A 25,851-nucleotide genomic window follows, 5' to 3' on the forward strand; every position below is an offset into this window, starting at 1 on the left:
GGGGGACTCCCAGTGGGTCGTGCAGACTTCTCAGGGTATGCCCATTGGACGGCTGTCACGCTCCGGGGAGGTGTTGGCTCTGCTGCAGAGGGCCCACCCACAATCACCCTTGCTGGTGTTTGTCCTTAGTGGCCAATTATATCAGCGTAGCTGGGAACACAGATAAAACCAGAGCTGGGAGTTTATAGACAAATGTGTACTTGACAAAGACAGTTTATCTGGGGTTCAAAGCAAAAAACGTTTAGTTTTTTCATCATTAGATGATTTTTTGCACAGAGAGGGTCTAAGGGAAGTTTTCTAAGCCTAGGTTTGTATTTATCATTTTACCTGTTAGTGTCTTACCACGAATAAGGAGCCTAGTCAGTTAAATGGAGTTCATAGCCCCAAACACCTGTTGTCTGTTCATTCGTTTGTTTATTCATTCAGTCACGGTGTTGTGATTGCTGACTGTGCACCAAGGTCAGGCTCTGTTCTGGGATGGAGGCTGTAGCAGATGCAGCTAAACACCCCTGCCACCATGCATTCAATGAGACAACACGCAGAAGCATAGTGTGGATTCCTGTTACATGGAATCCATTCAACAGTCTGAATTGAAACTGGAGACAGGAATATTCTGGTGTCTCTGGGGGCACTCCAGGCTCTGGCTGAAAGCATCTGTGTGCACAGGAAAGTGACATTTCAAAGACTTTTGGCATTTGTGAGGGTTATATCACAGTGCCCGTGAGAATCTCCAAATTTATAACTACCACTATTACATGTAATTTGTCCCAGCCTTTAACTCATCCCAAACAAATTTGTCACAAAAGAATTACCATTTTCTAAAACACCCTTCACTTTCTGTTCTCTTCCATCACCACCCCATCAGCTGATTTTTCTTGCAGGACCTTTTTTTTTTTTAAACATTTTTATGATCTCAGAAAAAGTTCCTGCCTTCCCAGTAATGGAGAACAGAGAAAACAAAGTCTGATTGTGAAAGATACTGAGCTCTCAACTAGGCTTATTACTGGCTAAGCTCCCTTGCTCAGTGCACCAAACTCAACTCCTGACTTTCTCAGATTTTACTTCAGCAACATTTTGCTAGATCACAGTCCTGATGTTTATTCCCAAATGGGAAAGGCTTCAAACAGTAAATCTATGAACATCAGTGATCTACCATACTGCCCTTAGCCGAAATACCAGTGGACCTTTAGAAAATAAAATATCCAGAAAATACGTAAATAAAATAAAATGTCCACCCAAAGAGACTCTGGTTCCATAGGAAGAGGGCAGGTGGGGCTCAGGCCCATGGAAGGTTTAAATCCACAGGCAGTTCTAATGCTGATCCAACTTTACAAACCACCACCCTGGATATGGCTCCATGTGACTGAGACTTGACATTTCTCTATTACAATTGGGAGGGTCACTACTTGTGGCATAATTTACATCGCTCTTCCTTTTAAAAATGTGTTTCTCTTATAGAAAATGCTAGATTACCTGAAGGAGAAAAAGGATGCCGGATTCTTTCAAAGCCTTTCTGGTCTTATGCAGTCTTGCAGGTAAATATGGGAAAACCACCTATAGCAATTTTTTTCTACTCAGAAGAAAGAGAAATGGGGTGGAGGGGGGACTACTACAGAATAAACTAGCTTATCATGGAATTGTTGAGGAAGGACTTACCTGCTTTAAAAAGCTAAGAGGATGGGTATTTTTCCTCCAGCCTTCAGGATTACATTCAAATACCCTACAGAAGGGGAAATGTAATCTCCATTAGACAGACGGACACAGATACACACATGCACACACCTGGTTTGGTTTTTTAATCACCTTTACCTCCTTGTTTTGGAATGTTGTTTTCCTCAGAGCTAAGTGTTTCTCCTAACATATGCTCATAAAAGTCAAACCAAAAAAGAATGGGAAGAGGGGGAGTACCTCAGTAGGGCTCAAGGCTGTGTTTTCATTAGACCCATTAGGGACTCCGGTCATCTTCATCCTTAACAGTTCTTTGAGCCTGAATAAGTATTTGCTGGGTACGTATTTTGACACCTCCATTTCAACAGAGGTACATCCTAACATGGGAACATTTTGCCGTAGCCTAAAAAGCAAAGCATTCAACTTTCCACTTTTTTTACCATGTGTATAAGCCTCCCCTCGTGTCTGACCCCCTGACAGATGAACAATATGTAGCCAAAAGTCATAAGGTTACCATGCTTACTCCTTTCTGAAGCAAGCCAGCAATCTTTCTAAGTGTCAGCTTATTCTCTAAGATTCATATGTGTTTTGAATAATCTGTAACTTGTTCTGAAAGAAATCAAAGTTATAGTTATCTAGCTCATTCACCTCCAATTAATATTCTTAAAAATAGAGCATTAGAGTTTCCACTTAAAAATTTGCAGAATGGACATACTTTCCTTTGGTGGACTTCATAATTTTGCTGAGCTTATTTGATGGAGTGAATATCATATGTACCCTGGGGTGATGGGGAACATATTTGAGCTGCAGTACAATCCCTTTGTCTGAGCTCCATTTTTCCCCCACCAACAGCCAATTCGTTTATTACCTCTCTCAGGAAAAGAAAATGTAATATTGCCAGGCCTGACTCACTGAAGTTAAAATAGTACATGTGGACTCAGAATGGCAAAACTCAAGGCAGTTCAGTTCCATATTGCCCATGAAATTTTCAATTAAATTTCTAAGTGTTCTCTTAGTAGTCTGTAATACTTCATATTATTAACCTCATTTGTAATGATGGCTTAGAGGGACAGGTGACATACCTTTAGAGGCCAAGTGAGTACTAACAGAAGTTTTAAGATATTTTCATGATTTTTGTTTATTATAAAAATAATACATATTGGTAAAATATTGAAGCATTAAGGAAATTGAAACATTTGAAATGGGTGTTTTGGAATGGAGTAAGGGTCAGACATGTCTGTTCCCCCGATAGTCTCCTGAATCAGAACTGCTCCTTTGAAGCGTCTTTGTCCAAAGATCCTACTTCCCTGCCCTCTTCCCTTGACAGCAAAGCTAAAATAGAAGGATGGTTTTGTGTTATTGAGAAGAACCTTTCTACAGCAGGACCCGGGAAAAACCAACAATACGGCAATAGGAATTTTCACTGTTTTCTCTTTAAAACGTATCCAAATTGCAGAATATATGTGGCTCCCTAAAAGGGGGAAAGAAATGCTAGGCTTTTTCCCCTGACATCTTTCCAATGCAATGGTCATCTCCTTTGCCCAGTGCTAAAGGGAAGACAAAGTTTCACAGAATCTTAATGGATCCAGCCATAAGGGGCCCTAACAGCTATATTTTTGTGAGACCTCATGTTATGGTGTATGAAGCCTTTCAGATTGGGGAAAGAGAGTCTGTTAGAGAAATAGAATGAACCCCAATTGGAAAAAATATGATTATACATTTCCACCTTATTGAGCTCTGTGTTTGTACTGGGGGCTCCTGGCTAAGTAGGATTTGGTGGTGGCTGTGATGGGGAAGTTCAGAGAAAGTGGGGACAAATAAAAGGCTAGCTTATTACAGGTTCTGGGACAGCATTGCCTCCAGAAAGCTTAACCTTAGCTTCTGTTGGCTTCTGAATGATACAAGAATTCTAAAAGGGTGTGGCCCTTGGAAATCTGAACTCTGTAGCCCTTTCCATCATAATTCATCCTGAGCACTAAAAACCACAGGTCCTTATGATTCGCAGAGAAAATAGGTAAATGTGGGAGGTGAACATTAATTAGTGCAGTTTAAAGTAAACTTTCTTTTGAGAAATTGTAGAAACAGATTATTCCTTCTTTATTTAGGAAAACTTTCTAAATCTTCATGCATAAGAAAGGACTCAAACTGGACACACAAGGACAGTTGTTATAAGTTCTGACCCCTCTCCGTGCATGCCTGTGAGCTACAGGCATCCTTGGACAACGCTCTTGATGCAAACTCAGGGAAATGCTAGACTCTCACCCACACTGTACTATGTTAGACCGTTTATGACAACACAAGGACAAGATATTCTTAGTCAATAGGTACACTGACGTTAGACATCCATTTTCCCAGTGTGCGTGGCCCTGAACCTTGTTTTCTCTTGTCTCTTACAAGTGTCCTTGATTTGAATGCATTCGAAAGGCAGAATAAAGCTGAAGGCCTGGGGATGGTTACTGAGGAAGGAACACGTAAGTAACTAGTCAAGGTGAAGGCCATTCTCTTTCTGATTACCATAATTAACTCTTTCTGGTTAGAGCCCCTGCTCAGTGCTTCTTAATCTGCAAGGACTTGCTCAAATTTAGCAAAATCTTCCCATCAGGAGCTTTGGTAAAGGCTGGATGTGTTCACAGAGCCAGCCTTAACTAAACACAGTTTATCATGGTGCTTATGGTTTTTCTTACTTTGCATTCTTCTGTTTTTCTCTTATCACCAGTCATTGTTCGTGAGCGTGGTAAGTTTGAGTTTCTGGCCCCAGTTGTCAACCGTGTGTGAGTCCGAAGGGACCTTATTTAATTGCTCCAGTGCAGACACGTTTTTAGGCTTGGTAGTTGCATGTGAAACTTCACGCAGCAGTTTGATGCTTGATTAGAGAAGCGTCTTCCATCTGTAAAGCATGGGTTCTGGACTGTGAGCCATTGCTGCCATTAGCCTAGCTGTTTCCTTTCAAATGCATCTGGGGGCTCAGTGTTTTAGCTTGGTTGGTCATTGTGTTGTGTAGTCTTGGTTCCTGGTTAATCAGATTTTTCCCCTTCATATACTTTACGAACTGTTCTGATGCAGGCCCTTTGTCATTTTTGCAGTTGTTTGCCTTGGAAAGTGTTCTGGGTTGAGGAGCCAAACAAATGCTCACCAATATTCTGTTTTCAAGGTGAAAAAGTACTTCAGAATGACGAGTTTACACGAGATCTCTTCAGATTCCTGCAGTTACTTTGTGAAGGACATAACAGTGGTGAGTGGAACAGATTGATTTGTCAAAGGAAAACAACATTCAGGTGCCAAATTATGATTCAGCTCAGGATGCCACATTTAATACAACCAGCTGCTGACTCAAGGACAGCAGTTTATCCATTCCTCAATAAGGAACTCGATGGAACACCAACTTGAACTTCAGGGCTGATGTTATTTAGTGCCACCCAGGCTGAATTGCTTCCAGAATCTTCAGATGGTGCATCTCCACACCAGCCCCTTTCTGTCAGGTCCCTCGGGGCTCATAAAGTCCGCTTTCTGGCCTTACCAGGATGGAAGGGCTCAGGGCAGAACTCTGTCCTGCAGGACCTGCCAGGACCCAAACAGGGTGCTCTTGTAAGGCTTTTCACACAGTATGTCTCTTCAGAGTTTAGCCAAGAGGGCTTGCTCAGCTTCCTCTGCGTGACGAACGCTGGTTCTGACCCAGCGCTCGTGTTCTTAGACTTTCAGAACTTCCTGCGGACTCAGATGGGCAATACCACCACCGTAAACGTCATCATCAGTACCGTGGACTACCTCCTGCGTCTGCAGGTCAGTGGGTCTTGGACGGTGGCATGGTTCACACACATTTCCAGAAGCTTAAGATAGTTACATGGGATCAGGAAAGGCCCAGGGTCCAGTCAAGGCCCAATAAGAACGGTGTTATAATCTATGTCCACACACTTATGGGAAGTCAAGTACCTAAAAATGTGTATTTGAAGACTGAAATAGGGGGAGTGGTAAATATCCAATCATCTAGTATAAAATGCCAGTTTACCTCAGTTTTGCCAGTGGAAACCTCACCACAGTGCCCAAGAGGCAATACGTGAATGAAAATAGATTTTTCACTCAGTAAAAAGATACAGAAGGTGATGGGAATAAGATGAGTCTACAAGTTCTTAGTGTTTGAGAAGTCACTCCGTTTAACTGTTTGAAGGAAAATCCAAATAATATCAGGAAAGTACACAAACATAAAAAAAAAAAATTCTTTTCTCTGCTAAGTCTTCCTCCTTGCTCTGCCCCTTAGCAGTTGTGACCTGAAGCAATCTGTTTAACCTCCCGGCATTCCAGTGTTCTCATCTGTAGACTGGGTGGCACCTGTCCCATAGGGTGGTCATAAAGATGGAGAGATTTAATACACGCAGTGGGTCAGAACAACACCTGGCACTTGACAGTGTTAGCTCTCGTGCTGCTGTCCTTGTGCCAATTGGTTGGATGATAATCATTACCTTTAATGTCTATTTTTCATTGGGAATAAGTTGTCCCACATTGTGGTCACCCGTGTCCAGCTGAACACTGTCCTCTCTCCTACCTGTTCTTTCTTAGAGGTGTATGTGCACTTCAGAGATGCTAGGGATTAGATATCTCTGTGCTTTTTTCTAGGTTTCTGTCATAAGAAAGAAGTCATAGAAATGTAGGATTCTCTTGTACTCTTCCTGAACGTTCGGTTTTAGCTTCACTGACTGAAGTTTAAGAAATACCAAACTTTCCTTGTTTGTTCTTAGGAATCAATCAGTGATTTCTACTGGTATTATTCAGGGAAGGACATCATTGACGAATCTGGACAGCACAATTTTTCCAAAGCTCTGGCAGTCACGAAGCAGATTTTCCATTCTCTTACGGAATACATCCAGGTGCGTGCTGCGGAGTGCGTGCTCGAAAACAACATTTTTAACGCTCCCATGTTCTATATCCCCTCTGGAATATTAGGGTGCCTATATGGACTGTGCTTCCAGCACTAGCACTGACAGTATGTATCAACAAATAGGAACCAAGTGTACCAGAGTACTGCAAGAGTGCTTCTCTCTAGGAGCAGCTGCAGGTCATCGTCCTGTTGTGACCTATTCATAGCATTGTCACACTCTATTTGCATTTATCTAGTTACATTTTCCTTTCCCTCCTAGACTGAAAATTTTGTGGGTGGAAAATTTCTTTCTCGATCAAAAATTCTTCATTTCTAGCACATGCAGCACATCCTAGGTATTCAGTAAGCATGGGGAGTAGCATGGAGAAATAATTGATAGAATGAAGGAATAAAGGGATAAATGGTGTTATCTTGAGTCTCAAGATTAAGAACTTATGAGATCCTACTAATTTGTCAGAAATTAACTCTATGGAAAAGGTAACTTCAGCAGCACATTAACTATGTCCAAAGGCAGTCAAATGTAGAATGAATTTCCAGTTAAATATTTAGATCTCACAGCATTCTTTCTCTGTTTACAACAGTCTCTGGTCATTGCCAACAGTGGTCTAATGACCGTACAAAGGAATAGAGGATGTACTCAGGCATCATTTGCTGTGAAACCAGCAGCTATATCACAGTCCTCTGGGGTGCAGTATGAGATTTTTAAAAAACCATCTAATGAGTCAACCGGCATACTCCGATCATATTTGTTTATTAAAATAAACACAAAACTCAGACTATCAACTTGGAAAGGAGGATTTTAAGGTAGAGATCGACCCTTGTTTTACTCAAGGACCATAAGAACATGGAGAGAAAAATGTAGAAACAGGTGACTGATCTGAAGTGTCACAGAACGTGAAATACCTGGGAAGGTCATTGAACAGATTGGACAAGAATTTGATTTGTTCTCTGTGGAAGCCATCCTAATCTTCAGACTTTCCCTGGGAGCACTTAATCCAAAAGTAAAAAAGAAACTTCTTTTTGGTGAATGTGAGTTTGTTACAACTGGTTTTGTCCCAAAAAGAATCTAGAGGTTTCTAGGGATTAGACATCAAATGTACACGAACAGTAGGGTTTTTTTAAGATTTTATTTATTTGAGAGAGAGAGAGCACACAAGTGGGGGATGGGGGCAGAGGGAGACGGAGACTCCCTGCTGAGCAAGGAGCCCCATGCGGGACTTGATCCAGGACCCCGGGATCATGACCTGAGCCAAAGGCAGATGCTTAACCGACTGAGCCACCCAGGTGTCCCTCAAACAGTGATTTTTAAGCAAGCTTACATGATTTAGGAAGGCAGGCAATACCTCTCATGCTGCCCTCTTCCCTGGGAATTCTGCCAAGCCTTTTCTAGAACTTGAGATGGTATCCGTGTTCTTTTTGGAAATTTCTTATTGAAGAGTGATTTGGAGATGAGTTAAAGGGTAGAAACAAAATATAAGGAAGAGTTAAGAATGAGAAATATAGGCAGAATGTGACAGAAGAATCTAAGGGTATAAAAAATATACAAAACGATCTCACTGAAGGGGTAGGGAATAAGGTGCTGACTTAAGAAACTTTGGGAATAAATACAGACTGTGAGACCAAAGGCAAAAGGAACTGTACATAAACACGTTAGTTGCTAATGTTTTTCCCATAGGGATATGTGTTAATAATTCTGCAACCATTCTACACATGTAATGGAAATGAGCAGTTACTAAATGGCAGGAGCCAGGCTTCTCACTGTTGAATGGTCACAGATAAGCAAGAAGAAGCGAGGTGGCCCACGTGGAAATGCATTAGGGTTGGCCAACTAAAAGAGTTCCCAGGGGCCAAAACTGGAACAATTTGAGTGACAAAATAGAATAGTATTGGATTATAACCCAGAGCATAAAATGAATATGTGGAGTCCATATTAATGTAAATAAATGATTAAATATATAAGAAAGAATAGACAAATCTCCCATGTAGAATTCCAAATGATTTATTTTTTTTTAATGTTGAGTCAATGTGCAAAAATAGGGAAAGCTATTAAGATAGAAAATGAAAACCAGTAATGAAGTATTCCCTCTATGTTTGGTTTTCTGAGAAGATAGAGATGATATTATACCTAAAATTTAGGTTAATAATAAGAAAATCTTAACGGTAGTTGAACTTTAAGAATATATTTTTTAAAGATTTTATTTACTTATTTGACAGAGACAGCACAAGCAGGGAGAGCAGCAGGCAGAGGGAGGAGAAGCAGGGCTCGATTCCAGGACCCTGGGATCATGACCTGAGCCGAAGATGGACATTTAACCGACTGAGCCACCCAGGCGCCCCTGAACATTAGGAATATTATTCACATTTTTTCACTTGAGTAGATAGCCATGTGATCATAGCATTTTATGCATAGCTTTCCCTGAAAACTATAGGGCCTGCTTTTCAAATTGTGGAAGCCTGGAGTTCCTCGGAACCCCTCTTAGGTCAAGGTGGAGGGAGAGTGGGCAAGCATATCCTTCAGTCCCTTTTCGACCAGAGCATTTCACTCTTAAATAATATTCTTCTTTGTAATATTTTATTTGAAGAACACGCTCTGAAGCTAAAAGAAAATCTCTGAAAAATGACTGCACTGTGAAATTCCTGGTGGTTTTTCCTAGACATGGGTTCCTATACGGGGGGCAAAAAGTAATACCCTGGGAAAATAGCCATAAAATATGTGACTTTTGGAAGGAGCTGTCTGCTAATAGAAGCAGGTGTCCTGTGCACTGACTAGGGTGAGATTCAGAGCAGCTAATGAGGAAATAAGTCTCTGTGAAATAAGGATGCCCTCCTCTCCATAGGGCCCTTGCATTGGGAACCAACAGAGCCTGGCTCACAGCAGGCTGTGGGACGCGGTGGTCGGCTTCCTCCATGTGTTTGCTAACATGCAGATGAAACTCTCTCAGGTACTGTGGCCCTTCCCTGCTGTGTCATTGGTGTGAAATGCTAAATCACTTCCCAAGCCTTGGTATTCCCCTGTGTGGGTGTGGCTGCTGGACCAAATGGCTGGACCAGCCAGGCAGATGAGGTCTCACTTTTAAACCTGAGGGCTTCACTGGGCGACAGGAACAAATGCCTCCAGGGGTGTCCCAGACAGGCTTTTGCATGGATGCAGCTTCCTTCCTTGTGTCCCCCCCAGCCTACCCTTTACATAATTGCCTCAACACTCGCTTTTTATGATGCTCATGCCTTTTGCTTCCTTGTCACTGTTGTGTCAATTTATGACTATTTACCAGCCCCTTCTGGGTCTGTCAAATGTCTGCATGTCTCTGTAATTCATATATCCCTCCTCTCTCACCTTGGCTTCCCCTCCCTCCCCATCTCTGCTTTTCCTTCTCACTCCCCATCTCTCTGGCAAGACGAATCAGAATCGCTCCGAGCATTTATTATGAACAAATAAATGGAGTGTATATAGTTGTCGATCGCCTCTCTCCATGGCAACACATGAGGGAGAACTTCAGGATGTGTTTCAGGCTGATTAGAGTAACATTTGCGGCATTAATTTAAGTAGCGTGTATCTAAAATTTTCAAGGCTGTCACGTCTGCCTCCGCTCTTCTGGAATGTGCTATTTAACCATTTCATTTTTCCCCTTTTGACTCTGGCCTTATGGGAGGAGAGAGTTCTTGGGAGCGCCGCTAATTTGGCGGTAATACGTCCGCTCCTGTGTCAGCCCGGCCCGGGCGGTGCGGTGTGGAGGCTCTGGAGGCAGGAGCGTGGCCCTGCTACCTCTTCGCTGGTGACTTGCAGGAAGTCACTCCCCCTTCCTGGTTTTTGGTTCCATCGTCTGTGAAATATTGGGAATTAGAATAGATGATGAGAGGTCTCTTCCAGTTCTTCATACTCTGCACCTCTGTGATACTCCGTGTGTAGCTATGACCCACCGAAGGGGGGCAGTCTCCCTGAAGAGTCTGTACAGGCAGTGTGCCCCAGAACGCAGCTTTACATCGCACCCTCAGATTGCCCACGTCAGATCTTCCGAGGGTTGTTTTTCCTTCTGTGCCGTCGAGTTTAAAACAGAGAGCTAACTTAGCGATGCCCTGTCCGCAAGGCTGAAATGAAAACCAAACAGACTAGTAGCAAAACCATCCAGAGGAATAGCCTCAATTCTATAACATTTTAAGGGACCAGTGACACCCAGATCACCACCAACTAGAATCAGGAGACTCTAAATTAACCCAGAAAGAAAAGAGAACCCACTTGGTGATTATAACCTTGACACCTTAATCGGATTGCGGTAGTACCCCCACAGGCTTGCCTGGCCGTCCTCCAGGATAAAGCACAACAGGAACTGGTAGAACTACCCAACGGCTCCTTGGTGCATTGGGTCGTTCCATGGGCTTGGACAAGTGGTATGCCTTCCACGTTGTACTAATAAAAGGGAAACTAAAGGAGCTCCCTTGGATGAGTCCGGTTGCAGCGAGCCTCCCTGATGCTACAAACAGTGGATGATAACACGTCCACATACACAATGGACACGACCTTCACCTAACCTTTCCAGAGCAGGCTCTTCTTGCTCACTGCCCTATACTTTGCTGAGGGATCAGATAGCTCAGGGGTATCTCCTGTTTCTGTTCTAGGATTCCAGTCAGATCGAGCTGCTGAAGGAACTCTTGGATCTCCTTCAGGACATGGTGGTGATGCTTCTGTCCCTCCTGGAAGGTTGGGCTGTTTGGTATAACTAGGCATTCACACAACTGTAATTGGTCTGAACACTAACCGTACTAATCATGCAGATTATCCTTCTGGCAGGTCATTGATGCCATATGACATTGGCTAGAAAGCCAAATTCTCAGAAGCAAAAAAATGAGTGAGGGGCACATGGTCTGATGGACAAAGCCTGAAACCAACTCATTTTATGTTAATAGGAAAGCCAGAATGAACTGGGGAAAACCTCCAAGCTTTGCTCTTCCCTATCCTCTCCCTCTCCCCATTGCTTTCAATACATCTGGCTGCCAGTGTGTATGCCAGCCATCTAGTTGGGCACCCTCCTAGGTCTAAGGGGATAAGAGGGGCACCACTTATCCCTATGTGTCCCCAATAATCTGATAACAAAACCACTTCCCGGGCCCCAGTCCAGATAAAAGGCACTGGCGTGGCCACCTCCTTCTCCCCTTTGTTTCTTTCCCCCTTGGCTCCTAGTGGTGTAGTCTTTATGGCTTGCTGCTCCCTCCTGCCCATTTCCAAACCATCACGGTCAGGAAAGAGCCGACTGATTGGGCATACAAGTTTTCTGAAAATAGCTACCTGACCAGTTACATGATGATTTGGGTTTATTTATATATTTGTATGTTTCTTGAACCTGCCTCACAGGGAATGTGGTAAATGGAACTATCGGCAAGCAGATGGTTGACACACTGGTAGAGTCATCTACCAATGTAGAAATGATCTTGAAATTCTTTGACATGTTCTTGAAACTTAAAGACCTAACCAGCTCAGACACCTTCAAAGTATATGACCCAGACGGTAAAGGGATTATCTCCAAAAAAGAGTTCCAGAAGGCCATGGAAGGGCAAAAACAGTACACACAGTCAGAGACTGACTTTCTCCTTTCGTGTGCAGAAGCTGATGAGAACGATATGTTTAATTACATCGATTTTGTAGACCGGTTCCATGAGCCGGCCAAGGACATAGGGTTTAATGTGGCGGTGTTACTGACAAATCTCTCCGAACATATGCCAAATGATTCTCGCCTGAAGTGTCTGTTGGACCCAGCAGAAAGCGTACTGAATTACTTTGAGCCCTACCTGGGACGTATTGAGATCATGGGTGGGGCCAAGAAAATTGAGCGCGTTTATTTCGAGATCAGTGAATCCAGTCGAACTCAATGGGAGAAGCCCCAAGTGAAGGAATCGAAACGGCAGTTCATCTTCGATGTGGTCAATGAAGGCGGAGAGCAAGAAAAGATGGAACTGTTCGTGAACTTCTGTGAGGATACCATCTTTGAAATGCAGTTAGCCTCTCAGATCTCTGAATCTGACTCAGCGGACAGGCCTGACGACGAGGAGGAAGGAGGTGAAGATTCATCTTACTTGTTAGAAATTGAGGGTGGAGAGCAGGATGACAAGTCTTTTGAATCTGCCTCTGCGTTTGCCATGGCCTGCGCCTCCGTGAAGAGGAACGTCGCCAACTTTCTGAGGAAGGCCACCCTGAGGAACCTGCGGAAGCAGTGCAGGAAGGTGAAGAAGCTGACCGTGAAGGAGCTGGTGAAGGAGTTCTTCTCTTTCTTCTGGATGTTGTTTGTGGGGCTCTTCCGGTTGTTCTTCACCATATTGGGAGGAATCTTTCAGATCCTCTGGAACACGGTGTTTGGAGGGGGCCTAGTGGAAGGGGCAAAGAACATCAGAGTGACCAAGATCTTGGGGGACATGCCTGACCCCACCCAGTTCGGGATCCATGAGGACACTCTGGATGCGGAGCGGGTGGAGGTGACTGAGCCAGGTGTGCCCCCAGAACTGATTCACTTCGTGAAGGGTGAGAAGGGAGACGCAGAAGCTATGTCAGAGCTCTTTGGATTCCGCCCAAAGAAAGAAGGCGGCTTAAAGCACAGGCCCGAAGGGGGTTTGGGTGACCTCTCGGAGATTATTGGCAAGGATGAACCCCCAACGCTAGAGAGTACTGTACGGAAGAAAAGGAGAGCACAGGTAAGCGTGAGTTGTTTCTGTCTTCTCTTCTTCATGCCCAGAAATAGACTTGCAGTCAGTTCCGACAGCAGTCCCCAAGGAGCCAACGTCGTATTAGGTACCCGCTCTTCTACCCCCGATCCCGCAGGTCCGGCTCTGCCGTGTCTGCGAAGAGCAACACTCAGATGGTTGTCTCAGGGTCTAGTTGCTGAATGATCTTCAGTTTACATCGCGCAGGCCAAACCTGATAGTCTTCCACGACTTTATTAGAAGGTTAGTTCTTATGGTGCACAGGCTCAGTGAGTGAATGGAAAGCCTAGAACATCAGGTAGAGGAACACTCCAAATGAGAGTGTTCCTATAAAACCTGTCATAAGCTGAAATGGCATAAAGCAAAGAAGCAGTTATCATTTCATGAAGGTAAAAATCCTCTTTGGATTTCTTGCAGTTAAAACACAGGTCCTGGTGGAGGTCTTTCACAAAAGCGACGTGGTGTAAAGCAGATTTTCAGATGGTAGGAGAAACCTAGAGAGCATAAGGGGAGACCTTTCTTTTGAGATAATATTTCTGCAGTGTCACAAATGGTTCAGATGATATCATTTAGCTGAGCATCATGCTTGGAACATTTTCATTCTTGAGATGCACCCACTATCCAGTTTGGACTTTGAGTCAGTTGACTAGATTAAGGGAATAACAGTAATTTAGAGCCCCTTGGTCACGGAAAGTTCTGGGTGTTCCCCTCCATGGCAGCATCCAACTCACAGCATCATTCTAGCATCAAAAAGAATGTAGAGAGAAGTGTGAAGACATCAGAGGCCAAAGATAAATTTTATTCATTTATTTCATTATTTATTGAATACTTAATATGTGCTTCCCACTGTTTGGGGCTTTGAGAAGACAGTGGTGAGTGAGAAGTGCATTGTCCTTGTAATTACGTTGAAGAAAAATGGACATTGTGGAAGTCAGTACAAGCATGAAGAATGTTAGGAAGGAAGAATGCTAGGTAAAGGAAATGTATAGGAGAGATCTCACCTAATTTTGGAGAGTTTGGGATGGAAGCATCAGAACCATAGGCCTTCTTGCAATATGAATTTATTTACTCTGTTTTGTTCCCTGTTGTAGCCCCAGGTCCCAGACAGAGTTTGATACATAATAGGGACTCATTTAAGGCCTGTTACATACCAGGCTGTGTTCCTAGGATCCATGGGAATACATTGGTTTACAAGAAAGACAACACTTTTGCTTTAATAGATCTTAACTTTTAGTGGAAGAAGACAACAAATCAATAAGACAATTACCATTTGTGACACATGCTGAAAGAAATGTACAAGGCCACCTGTTACAAATAGAATGGTTAAGGAGACTTCCGAAAAGGTGTCACCTGAACCAAGTCCTGAGGATGGCAGGCACAGGAAAGACCAGTCATACTCCAGGGGGAGAAGTGGCTTGTATAAAGATCTTGGTGCAGGGAAGGATTTGGAATGTGCCAGGAAAGAAAATGAGGTCTGGTTATTCAGGTGTAGGAAGTAATGAGCCAAGTGGTACAAGACAAGGATAGGGAGAAAGGCCATAATCACATAGGCCTTGTAGGCCTCACTGAGGAGCTTGACTTTTATTCTAAGTGCAGTGGTCATCAGTAAGAGGGATTGGGGTAGTGGTTAAGAGGATTGAAGACAAGGCAGGAATTCTGTCTGGAACAAGCAGGTTGTGGATTGTACCCGGTGTGATCTGTGTCCCATCCCTCCCTGACCCCGTGGGGCAGTAGGACCAGTGCCAGGGGTCCTAGCACAAGTTTTCTCTGGGAGTTGAGTAATAGCAGGGCAACTGAGTTTTTAAGTTTGCAGTCTTTGCGTTGGCATTGCTCCAGAGTAGCTTATGCTTACATCCCGCGATCCTGAGGAAAGCAGAGGCATTCTGAAAACAGAAAGCCAGGGAGACGTGTGACCAAGGAGATGAAATGGCCAGTGCTGTATATGGCTCGTGACCGTGATCTCCTCAATTTGAGGAAAACTTAACTGATTGTTATTTTTGTCCAGGCAGCAGAGATGAAAGCAGCACATGAAGCAGAAGGGAAAGTGGAGCCAGAGAAGACAGAGTGAGTTCTTGGTAGCCTCGGCTGCTTGCAGTGCTACGGCAGAGTTCTTGATGGCATTGACTCTTCTTTGCTGTGCTAAATAGAAATCTTGATTTGTCTTAATACAAGAAACAGATACTGTGCAAGTCCTGGACACATTTCTTTTTACCCAGCTATACAATAAACACGTTCTATTAATCATGTTAACTTTGTCATTGCACCAGTAGTTCAGATTTCACCATCTGGCCAAATTATTGAACACCCACATTTAGCAACTTAGCAATGGTGGTGGTTTTATCTAATATATTGAATACATATTACACGCCAGGGTGTGAGCTAAGGTGTTTTGTTGTTTTTTTTAAGAGCAAGAGTGCATAGAGGGGAGAGAGGGGCAGAGGGAGAGGGAAAGAATCTCCAGCAGACTCCCTGCTGAGCTCAGAGCAGATGCAGGGCTCCGTCCCACGACCCTGAGATCATGACTTGAGCTGAAATCGAGTCGGACACTTAACGGACTGAGCCACCCAGGTGCCCAGTGTGCCAAGTTCTTTTGTACAGTGTCTCAATTCCTACCACAAGCTTAAAAGAATAGGTACTCCTACAAATTCCAGAAGTCTTAAAAAATAAAGGACAACTTTTCTGGAGGGAAAAAAAATTGTTTAGCCCCATATCAGAAGAGGAGTACAAACACATTTATAACTGACTCACCCCTATGACCGCGGCTCCTCAAAGCAGCATTGCTCATTAAATGCAGAGTTGACATCCAGGCACCATGGGGTGATACAGACTTGAAGTTCCCACCCTCCAGGAACAATGACAAGATTTCTTTTTAATTTAGTCTCCCTCTCTGGGCCAGACCTCCCGCTGCCCTTCTGTGCTGATGGGTCTCTTATTCCTACAGCCTGGAAGACGGGGAGAAGGAGGTTATGGCCAAAGAGGAAGAGCAAGCCAAGGCCCTGTGGACAGACGTGACAAAGAAGAAGAAGCGACGGCGGGGCCAGAAAGTCGAGAAGCCTGAAGCCTTCATGGCTAATTTCTTCAAAGGGCTGGAAATCTATCAGACAAAGTTACTGGTAAGCGATCCAACCCTGGCCCCATGCCTGGCACAGACCTCAGACAGCGGCCACATTCCGTTTCACTGTTTGGTTCTTTATGCTCCTTCCTCTTTCTTATTCCTCTTCCTTTCCTCTTCTCCCTCTTCTGTCTGGTCTTTGTTTGTTGGAGGAAAAGGAAAAGAGAGTAACCTGGGCAAAGCCAAGTGCTTCAGCCCCTCTACCTAGCCCGGGATGCCCTGTGCTATCCACAGGAGGGTGCAGAGACCGCTTTCTAGCTGGTCCTTCATGTGTGTCCTGTGCAGACTTGGCTGATCCTAGTCCAAAGTTCAGGAATAGTTGGGTCATCTGGGATGCAAAGAGAATATGGCTATGTTAGGTTATTCCACATGCAGTTAGCTTTCAGCATAGCTCAGAATGTCCTTTCTCTGACATATTTCCCAGTGAGGGACAGTTGCTGATAGCCAGGACAACACCACTGGGGAGAGCCCCTCTACAGAGAGCTTGAGAGCTTTCCCCAAGGAGCTACCATTCCATTCCTCAAGGGCAGGATTTTCTGGGGAAGATGACAGTGGGAATGCTGCCCCCCGAGAGGACAGAGGCAGAGGCTCTGTGACTTACAAAGGGACAAGGACTCTAGGTCCCAGACTGGCTGCCTCCAGGCTGAGAGCTATAGGGCTCTTCTGTGGGCCTCGAATACTCGTAATTTCCAAATACACTACTATATGCGTGGAACACTCATACAGCACACACACACATACACACACGAACACCTTCGCAATAGCATTTGAATACTCTGCTGGTGGCGTATTCAGGCATTTGGTTCCCTGAGAGATAACCCAGAGCAGGATTCCCTTGAGCATCATTCTCAGCTATTTGTTTTTTTAATCAATGTCCCTGATTCCTCCCCAAGTAAGTCACAAGTCCAGGATTGTCTTAGAAGAGTAGTGACCAACAAGTAGGACTTTTCCCATGTACATCTCTTTCCCTTCTAAAACTCTTCGACTCCTGCCTGTGCTTTCCTTTGCAGCACTACCTGGCCAGGAATTTCTACAACCTGAGGTTCCTCGCTCTGTTTGTAGCCTTCGCGATCAACTTCATCCTGCTTTTTTACAAGGTGGTACCGCATTTGGGACTTATTTGCTAAATATACTATATACTTTTTAAAATCATAATAGAATGTACGCTCTTAATTAGAGCAAAAATGCTAATATCTAAGGAGATATCTAAGACCGTGGCTTCCTAAAGGAATATGGTCTTTCGCGGCCCGGAGAATGGAGACACTGCTTGGCAGGGAAGCCAGTTTCAGGCACTATTTCCAGAGTTCAGGCTTGTTCTAGTCACTACTTCATACACTCTCCAAATGTGTGTTGGGTACTTCCTATATGCTAGACCCTACAGTGGGCACTGTGATGTATTTCAAAATGAATAATAAATATAGTTCTTTCCTTAAAGGATAAGGTAAAAGAAAGCCATTATCATTGGCCCTTAAGTTAGAACCATTATGAAGAATGAATTAACAGTAGTTGGTTTTTGGTAATGGGAACAGAGGGACTGATCAAGATAAATAAAGATTTTGAACACTGATAAGTGGGTCTCGTAGACCAAAGGCACATAATGTTAGTGGAATGAATGAATGAATGATAGGTACTGGATTCTCGACATCGTCTTTAACTGGCTATCTTAACTTTTGCCTCTCTCCCTTTCTATCTAAAACCACCACTCTAACTTTTATAAAACCTGCTTTTACCTACATCGGCCTACCACTAGGTTGAACAAGTAATGGCTTTCTGTTGCCCATAGAGGAGAAACGGAAGTCTGTACAGGGATGTGACAAAGCTGGGGTTTAAATGTCGCGAGGTTGAAGTGACTGTGGACAGTCATCCAGGTGAAGGGAGCCAGCAGGTGGTGGAGCTGCACGCAGAGAGCCTCGCAGGTGTAGATTTGGGGGTCATCTGTGTCAGAATGGCAGTTGAACATCACAGGTGTTTGGAAAGAACGGAAAATGTCGAGTGCGTTTGTGCACACGTGCGTGCACTGGTACACATGTGTGTGTGTGTCTCAGCCTCCTCCCCAGGCCATGGCATTTCAGAAGTTACCTCCCGTGGCATAGGGATCATAGCATAGATAGTACAGCATTCCTAACTTTGAAATTTTTGCTTTTTTTTGGAGATTGTCTTTGTCTCTTAAAAATGTTGTTCATAGTTATTAGAGAGACTGGAGATTCCTAGGAATAAGTTACGGAAAACCCCATTCACTCAGCAGGCAATGCTACGTCCCTACTCTGTGCAGCACGCTAGCTACCTAAACAGTGGAGGAGAGCCCAGGGGCAGAGGCTCTTTCTGATCTTAAGAGAGTGTGTGTCTTGGGCCAGGTCACTGAAGAACCTTTAGAAGAAGAGACGGAGGATGTTGCAAACCTGTGGAACTCCTTTAACGACGAGGAAGAGGAGGAGGCGATGGTGTTCTTCGTCCTGCAGGAGAGCACTGGGTACATGGCGCCGATGTTGCGGGCCTTGGCCGTCATCCACACCGTCATCTCTTTAGTCTGCGTGGTGGGCTATTACTGCCTGAAGGTGAGTCGCTGGCCACTCTGAATCTAATCGGACTCCTTGGGGAAGACACAGCATTTTGAACGCAGCCAGGCCTTTGTTCTCCAGGACTCTGCTGGTAGACCGGGGTTCGTGGAGCAGTGGCATTGCCATCACTGGGGAGCGGCTTAGAACTGTAGACGCTTGCCACAGCCCGAGCCTTTTATCAGAATCTCCAACTCAGCGCCCCCCGGGGATCTGTGTTCACGCTAGTTTGAGAAGCCGTGCTCTGGGAGTCCCTTTTCAGGCGCTTCCAGTTGAATTTCACAGGATTAGAATCACCAGGCGCGGTCCCACGTGGAGCTAGTAATGAGAGCTGCTTCTGATCTTTGAACTTAGGTTGGAATTTTTATAAAAATGCTCTTCACCTTTCAAAATGTGTTAGGTTTCAAGTACTCAAGATCTCAGAGGAAGACTTACTGATAAGTTACTGCTTCAGTTATCTAGCGCCAGCTAGATTTCCCCCAAAGCTCAGTGGCTTAAAATGACAATCGCTTTCTCTCTCTGATTCTCTGGCCTGACTGGGCACGTTTGAGCTGTCCCTCTGCTTCATGTGAAGGCAGCCGTGTCAGCAACCATCTGTCAGCTCAGCGGGGCTGGCCCGTCCACAATGGCACGCTCTCACGCCTGGAACATTGGCAGGGAACGAACAGCTGGAGGGCTGGGCTCAGCCAGGGTAGCTGGGCCTCTCTCTCTCCATGAAGACTCCGCAGGGTCAGCCCAGATTCATTGCTGCCCAGGAGATGGGGGGGAGCCACTCCAGGGCATGAATATCAGGAGACCGTTCACTGGAGCCATCTTCACAAGCTACTACGGTTATGAGTCTTCATGTAGTCCTATGAACCCTTCCGTTCTATTTTTGGTGTTCTAAGTCTGGTTCCGCTGCTACTAAAACACATCTTTTTTCTCATTACATTTTTTTTCCTTCTCTTAAGTCTCCTTGGCCAGACACCACGCCATCTTCTCTCTGGGAAGAGTCCACAGCATGTATTCCTGTCCTTGTGGCCGTCACTTCCCCCCGTGAACTTGAGCATGCCCCAGGAGGTCTAGCTGCCCCACTGGGGAGACCATGTGCCCTGACCCACACTAAGGACTCCTGTGTAATGATGAAAGCACAGAGTTTAGAGCCAGGCTGCCTGGGTGGGATTCCCAGTTCTGCCACTAACTTCACCATTCCTGTGGTTCCTCGCCTGTAAAAATGGGTGTTATAATAATAACACCAACTCCTAAAAGTTGCTGGGAGTTTTAAATGAATTCATATGTATAACAGGACTCGGAACCCCAAACGTAGTAACCACGAAAGCTTGTTAGTTGTTTACCTTAGTTCAGCATCCTGGGGCTCAGCTTGTTGGATTCTGTGCAGGTATACCGGTGACCTAGAGAAAACAAAAGGTCAACACTACCTACGGAATAAGGATGTGGAGGTCCTCCTTACAAGGGTGTACAAACCCTTAGAAGATTGAAGGGGGAATGCTTCGAATCCCAGCGATGAGTACTGCTCTAACCCTTGGTATTATTATTATTCAGAATCCTTTCCGAATACAGTAGACTTTATTCAGACAGGCTTTACCTTTCTTTCCCTCCCACGTCATCCATTAGCGAGCAGCAATCATTGATTCCTCACAGTGTGCAAATGCCTATTATTAGCTTTCACCACCTTCCTGTCATTAGTCTTTTATCTTCTCGGCGGTGTTTTGTCATTTTAAAGAAAAAAAGGGCGAGAAGTAACTCTTTACAAATCATTATCTAAGTTTTGTCTTTTTTTTTCTTGGAAATAAAGAAATAGTGTGGGGCATATGGATTTCATGAGCTTTGAGGAAGAGTTACTGGAAGAAACTGTTTGGAGACCCAGGCCTGAGGGATATTGCCACATAACCAGTCGCTTTCCGGCCACATGACAAGCCCCGGCTCTGTCTGCATTGAGCTTTCCTGGCTAGAGGAGCCCCTGGCCACTCACTTCCTGGGATTTCAGTAGTCTCCTCTGACCTCACTAACTCTGTCCCTTATTTGAAGTATGTGTGTCTGGTGATGGTTGGGGCAAGTAGATTACTTTCCCCTCCTCCTCTGTGTATGCTTTTGGTGGTAGGTCATCAGATCCATGCCATCATCTCTAGGCTAAAATGACAGTGACAACTGGAAGAGAACAGAGAGTGATAGACAGGAACCAATAAGTGTGCTACTCTCAGGAAGAAAACTTCAATACAGAAAGACTGTACAGAGCCCAATAAATCCTCTCCTCCTAGCTAGCAAACCATGTTTCATCAACCAAACATCAATGCCATGAGATGAATAAGACTGTAGCCATTGAAGGGGGCTGGAACATTCCATGGTATTTCTGTGGCTGACCAATCCATTCTACAATAGTTCATTTTCCTTCTAAGTCTTGGTTCAACTCCAGTCTAGGAGTCCTAGGGGACCTAATTCATTTGGCCCAGGGACTGGTCTAAATATGGCCTTCCCAGGATGGGTCAAGGAGTCCAGTTTGTATTACTATCAGCTATTTAAACCTTGAAGGGTGGCCCACATGAAACCAGCTTTTTGGAGAGGGAGGCATATTAGCCAAAGGAGTGAGAAGAGATTTATTTGACTTTAGATCCACAACGAGGCACCCTAAGAATCCTATTACAAAGAGATTACTGCCCAATCAGAGGAGCATGTGACTCTTGATCTCAGCATCATGAGTTCAAGCCCCAGATTGGGTATAGAGATTACTAAAAAAAAATAAATAAGTAAACTTAGAAAAGAGAGAGAGAGGGAGAGAGAGATTACCACCCTGAAGTTGGAAAGGCCAATTTGTGGGGAATGCTTAGGAGAGGGTGCAATAATTAGAAAGCCTCCTTTGAGTAACCAGTGTCTTCCCACTCCTAGGTCCCTCTGGTGGTATTCAAAAGGGAAAAAGAAATTGCCAGGAAGCTGGAGTTCGATGGCCTGTATATCACTGAACAGCCATCTGAAGATGACATCAAAGGGCAGTGGGACCGCCTGGTAATCAACACACCGTAAGTGTCCCCTGACCTCCCTCCCGAAAAGGAAAAGCAGTCTGTACTATAAATAGAATGACATGTTCTTAACCAGCCTCGGAGACTGATTAATATAAAGCTTTTTTTGGGGGGGGGGTTTCTAGGACTTATTTTCTCCACTCCCTTTCTAGTAAAATAGCCTATTGCCCCTCAAACACTTGTGTGTATCTCTGTGCATTTAATGGAGGACAGAGGACGTGACCAGGGAGGGCTGAGCATATTTAATGAAGACCAGAGGGCCCGGTACAGTATGACTTAGTTTTCCATGTTCAAGTCATACAGAATGTTTCCCTGGCCCGGGGGCTCTGAGATCATCGGATCAGCTTCTCCAGAGTTCCCATATGGCATAGCAGTTCAATGACAGCACCACCTCTGAAGTCTTCTCAGATAAGTAGCCTGGTTGGTACTAGAACTCCTCCCATTATCACTTGGTAGGCAGTTACTTGGGCAGTTAAAATAGGGCCATGCGGGGAGCGGGGGGGGGCTACAACCTATGGCGTGAAGCCTGCTGTGTTGGTAGGCATGTGTATAGTTAGTACCATAGTGAGAAAGAGCATTGATTCTCCAGCCAGAGGTGGGAGACCAGGTCAGCTCTGTCACTTAGTTGTCTGTGAAAGGCGCAAGGTAATGAAGCCTGCTGAGCCTCCATTCCCTCTTCACTAATAGAGGCACGAGAGTACCACCTCCTGAAGCCTGGAGGGTCAGCGAATGCGTATTACATGCTTGGTACAGTGCCTGGCACGGGGTAGGCATCAAGCTGTTCGTCATTCCCTTTCTCTACCTGTTCAAAAAATGGCCATCACCATTAGCGAAGGTAACACCGGCGTGTTCACAAATGGGAAAATGAGAGTTTTGAGATAAATTAACGTGCCGAAAGAGAAGAATACAGGGCGAGATATATAAACAGAAGTGACAGTGTTGAAACTCCTAGCTGTGGCGATTCAACTGTGCACGTCTGCAAACAACCACCGTGTGACCCCTGGGGAAAGAAAATCGCTCCTGATGCAGAGACGGTCAGGCAAACGGAGAGAGGCAGCTGTATAAAGGCACAACTGCAATCTTTAAAATAGCCTCTAGAACAGGAAGACTCTTCTCCTGGTGGGGGAAAGTGAGCATGCAAATCAGAAGCTGTCCNAGACCAGAACCACAGTAGAGCAGATCAACAGGACTAGAAGCTGGTTCTTTGAGAGAATCCATAAAATTGATAGACCACTGGCAAAACTTGTCCAAAAACAAAGAGAAAGGACTGAGATTATTAAAATTATGACTGAAAAGGGAGAGGTCACGACCAGCACCATTGAAATTGCAAGGATTATTAGAAACTTTTATCAACAGCTATATGCCAAAAAACTAAACAATCTGGAAGAGATGGAGGCCTTCCTGGAAACCTATAAACTACCAAGACTGAAACAGGAAGAAATAGATTTCTTAAATAGGCCAATTAACTATGAAGAAATTGAGTCAGTGATAAACAACCTTCCAAATAATAAAACTCCAGGCCCAGACGGTTTTCCTGGGGAATTCTACCAAACATTCAAAGAAGAAATAATACCTATTCTCCTAAAGCTATTTCAAAAAATAGAAACAGAAGGAAAGCTACCAAACTCATTCTATGAGGCTAATATTACCTTGATCCCCAAACCAGGCAAAGACCCCCTCAAAAAGGAGAATTACAGACCGATTTCTCTAATGAATATGGATGCCAAAATCCTCAACAAGATCCTTGCTAATAGAATCCAACAGTACATTAAAAGGATTATCCATCATGACCAAGTGGGATTCATACCTGGGATGCAAGCATGGTTCAACACTCGCAAATCAATCAATGTGATACATCATATCAACAAGAAAAGACTCAAGAACCATATGATCCTCTCAATTGATGCAGAAAAAGCATTTGACAAAATACAGCATCCTTTCCTGATTAAAACCCTTCAGAGTGTAGGAATAGAGGGTACATTTCTCAATCTCATAAAAGCCATCTATGAAAAGCCTACTGCAAGCATTATTCTCAATGGGGAAAAGCTGGAAGCCTTTCCCTTAAGATCAGGAACACGACAAGGATGCCCACTCTCGCCACTATTATTCAACATAGTACTAGAAGTCCTTGCAACAGCAATCAGAAGACAAAAAGGGATCAAAGGTATCCAAATCGGCAAAGAAGAAGTCAAACTGTCTCTCTTTGCAGATGACATGATACTCTATATGGAAAACCCAAAGGAATCCACTCCCAAACTATTAGAAGTTATAGAACAATTCAGTAAGGTGGCAGGATACAAAATCAATGCCCAGAAATCAGTTGCATTTCTATACACGAATAACGAGACTGAAGAAAGAGAAATTAGGGAATCCATCCCATTTACAATAACACCAAAAACCATACGTTACCTTGGAATTAACTTAACCAGAGACGTAAAGGACCTATATCCTAGAAACTATAGATCACTTTTGAAAGATATTGAGGAAGACATAAAAAGATGGAAAAATATTCCATGCTCATGGATTGGAAGAATTAACATAGTTAAAATGTCCATACTACCCAGAGCAATCTACACTTTCAATGCTATCCCGATCAAAATACCGAGGACATTTTTCAAAGAACTGGAACAAATAGTCCTTAAATTTGTATGGAACCAGAAAAGGCCCCGAATCTCCAAGGAACTGTTGAAAAGGAAAAACAAAGCTGGGGGCATCACAATGCCGGATTTCGAGCTGTACTACAAAGCTGTGATCACAAAGACAGCATGGTACTGGCACAAAAACAGACACATCGACCAATGGAACAGAATAGAGAACCCAGAAATGGACCCTCGGCTCTTTGGGCAACTAATCTTTGATAAAGCAGGAAAAAACATCCGGTGGAAAAAAGACAGTCTCTTCAATAAATGGTGCTGGGAAAATTGGACAGCTACATGCAAAAGAATGAAACTTGACCACTCTCTCACACCATACACAAAAATAAACTCCAAATGGATGAAAGACCTCAATGTGAGACAGGAATCCATCAAAATTCTAGAGGAGAACATAGGCAACAACTTCTATGACATCGGCCAGAGCAACCTTTTTCACGACACATCTCCAAAGGCAAGAGAAATAAAAGATAAAATGAACTTATGGGACTTTATCAGGATAAAGAGCTTCTGCACAGCCAAGGAAACAGTCAAAAAAACTAAGAGACAGCCCACGGAATGGGAGAATATATTTGCAAAGGACACCACAGATAAAGGACTGGTATCCAAGATCTACAAAGAACTTCTCAAACTCAATACACGAGAAACAAATAAACAAATCATAAAATGGGCAGAAGATATGAACAGACACTTTTCCAATGAAGACATACAAATGGCTAACAGACACATGAAAAAATGTTCAAAATCATTAGCCATCAGGGAAATTCAAATCAAAACCACACTGAGATACCACCTTACGCCAGTTAGAATGGCAAAGATAGACAAGGCAAGAAACAACAATTGTTGGAGAGGATGTGGAGAAAGGGGATCCCTCCTACATTGTTGGTGGGAATGCAAGTTGGTACAGCCACTCTGGAAAACAGTGTGGAGGTCCCTTAAAAAGTTAAAAATTGAACTACCCTATGACCCAGCCATTGCACTACTGGGTGTTTACCCCAAAGATACAGACGTAGTAAAGAGAAGGGCCATATGCACCCCAATGTTCATAGCTGCATTGTCCACAATAGCCAAATCATGGAAGGAGCCGAGATGCCCTTCAACAGATGACTGGATTAAGAAGCTGTGGTCCGTATGTACAATGGAATATTACTCAGCTTTCAGAAAGAACGAATTCTCAACATTTGCTGCAACATGGACGGCACTGGAGGAGATAATGCTAAGTGAAATAAGTCAAGCAGAGAAAGACAATTATCATATGATTTCTCTCATCTATGGAACATAAGAACTAGGA

General features: G+C 44.0%; 1 protein-coding gene across 1 annotated transcript in view; it reads left to right on the forward strand.

Moving 5' to 3' along the window:
• RYR3 (ryanodine receptor 3) overlaps positions 1-25,851 on the forward strand; it is a 541,796-nt gene that overhangs the window by 500,493 nt on the left and 15,452 nt on the right. Inside the window, exons 81-94 of the mRNA XM_034661206.1 lie at positions 1,459-1,535; positions 4,066-4,139; positions 4,385-4,402; positions 4,820-4,900; positions 5,360-5,448; positions 6,402-6,530; positions 9,379-9,483; positions 11,156-11,237; positions 11,889-13,219; positions 15,234-15,292; positions 16,170-16,341; positions 17,351-17,437; positions 18,695-18,895; positions 21,779-21,909. Of these exons, the coding sequence (XP_034517097.1) occupies positions 1,459-1,535; positions 4,066-4,139; positions 4,385-4,402; positions 4,820-4,900; positions 5,360-5,448; positions 6,402-6,530; positions 9,379-9,483; positions 11,156-11,237; positions 11,889-13,219; positions 15,234-15,292; positions 16,170-16,341; positions 17,351-17,437; positions 18,695-18,895; positions 21,779-21,909 (2,636 nt within the window). The remainder of the gene's footprint in view (positions 1-1,458; positions 1,536-4,065; positions 4,140-4,384; positions 4,403-4,819; positions 4,901-5,359; positions 5,449-6,401; positions 6,531-9,378; positions 9,484-11,155; positions 11,238-11,888; positions 13,220-15,233; positions 15,293-16,169; positions 16,342-17,350; positions 17,438-18,694; positions 18,896-21,778; positions 21,910-25,851) is intronic.

This window comes from Ailuropoda melanoleuca, chromosome 5 (genome assembly GCF_002007445.2).
Source record: "Ailuropoda melanoleuca isolate Jingjing chromosome 5, ASM200744v2, whole genome shotgun sequence".
NCBI classification, from domain to species: domain Eukaryota; kingdom Metazoa; phylum Chordata; class Mammalia; order Carnivora; family Ursidae; genus Ailuropoda; species Ailuropoda melanoleuca.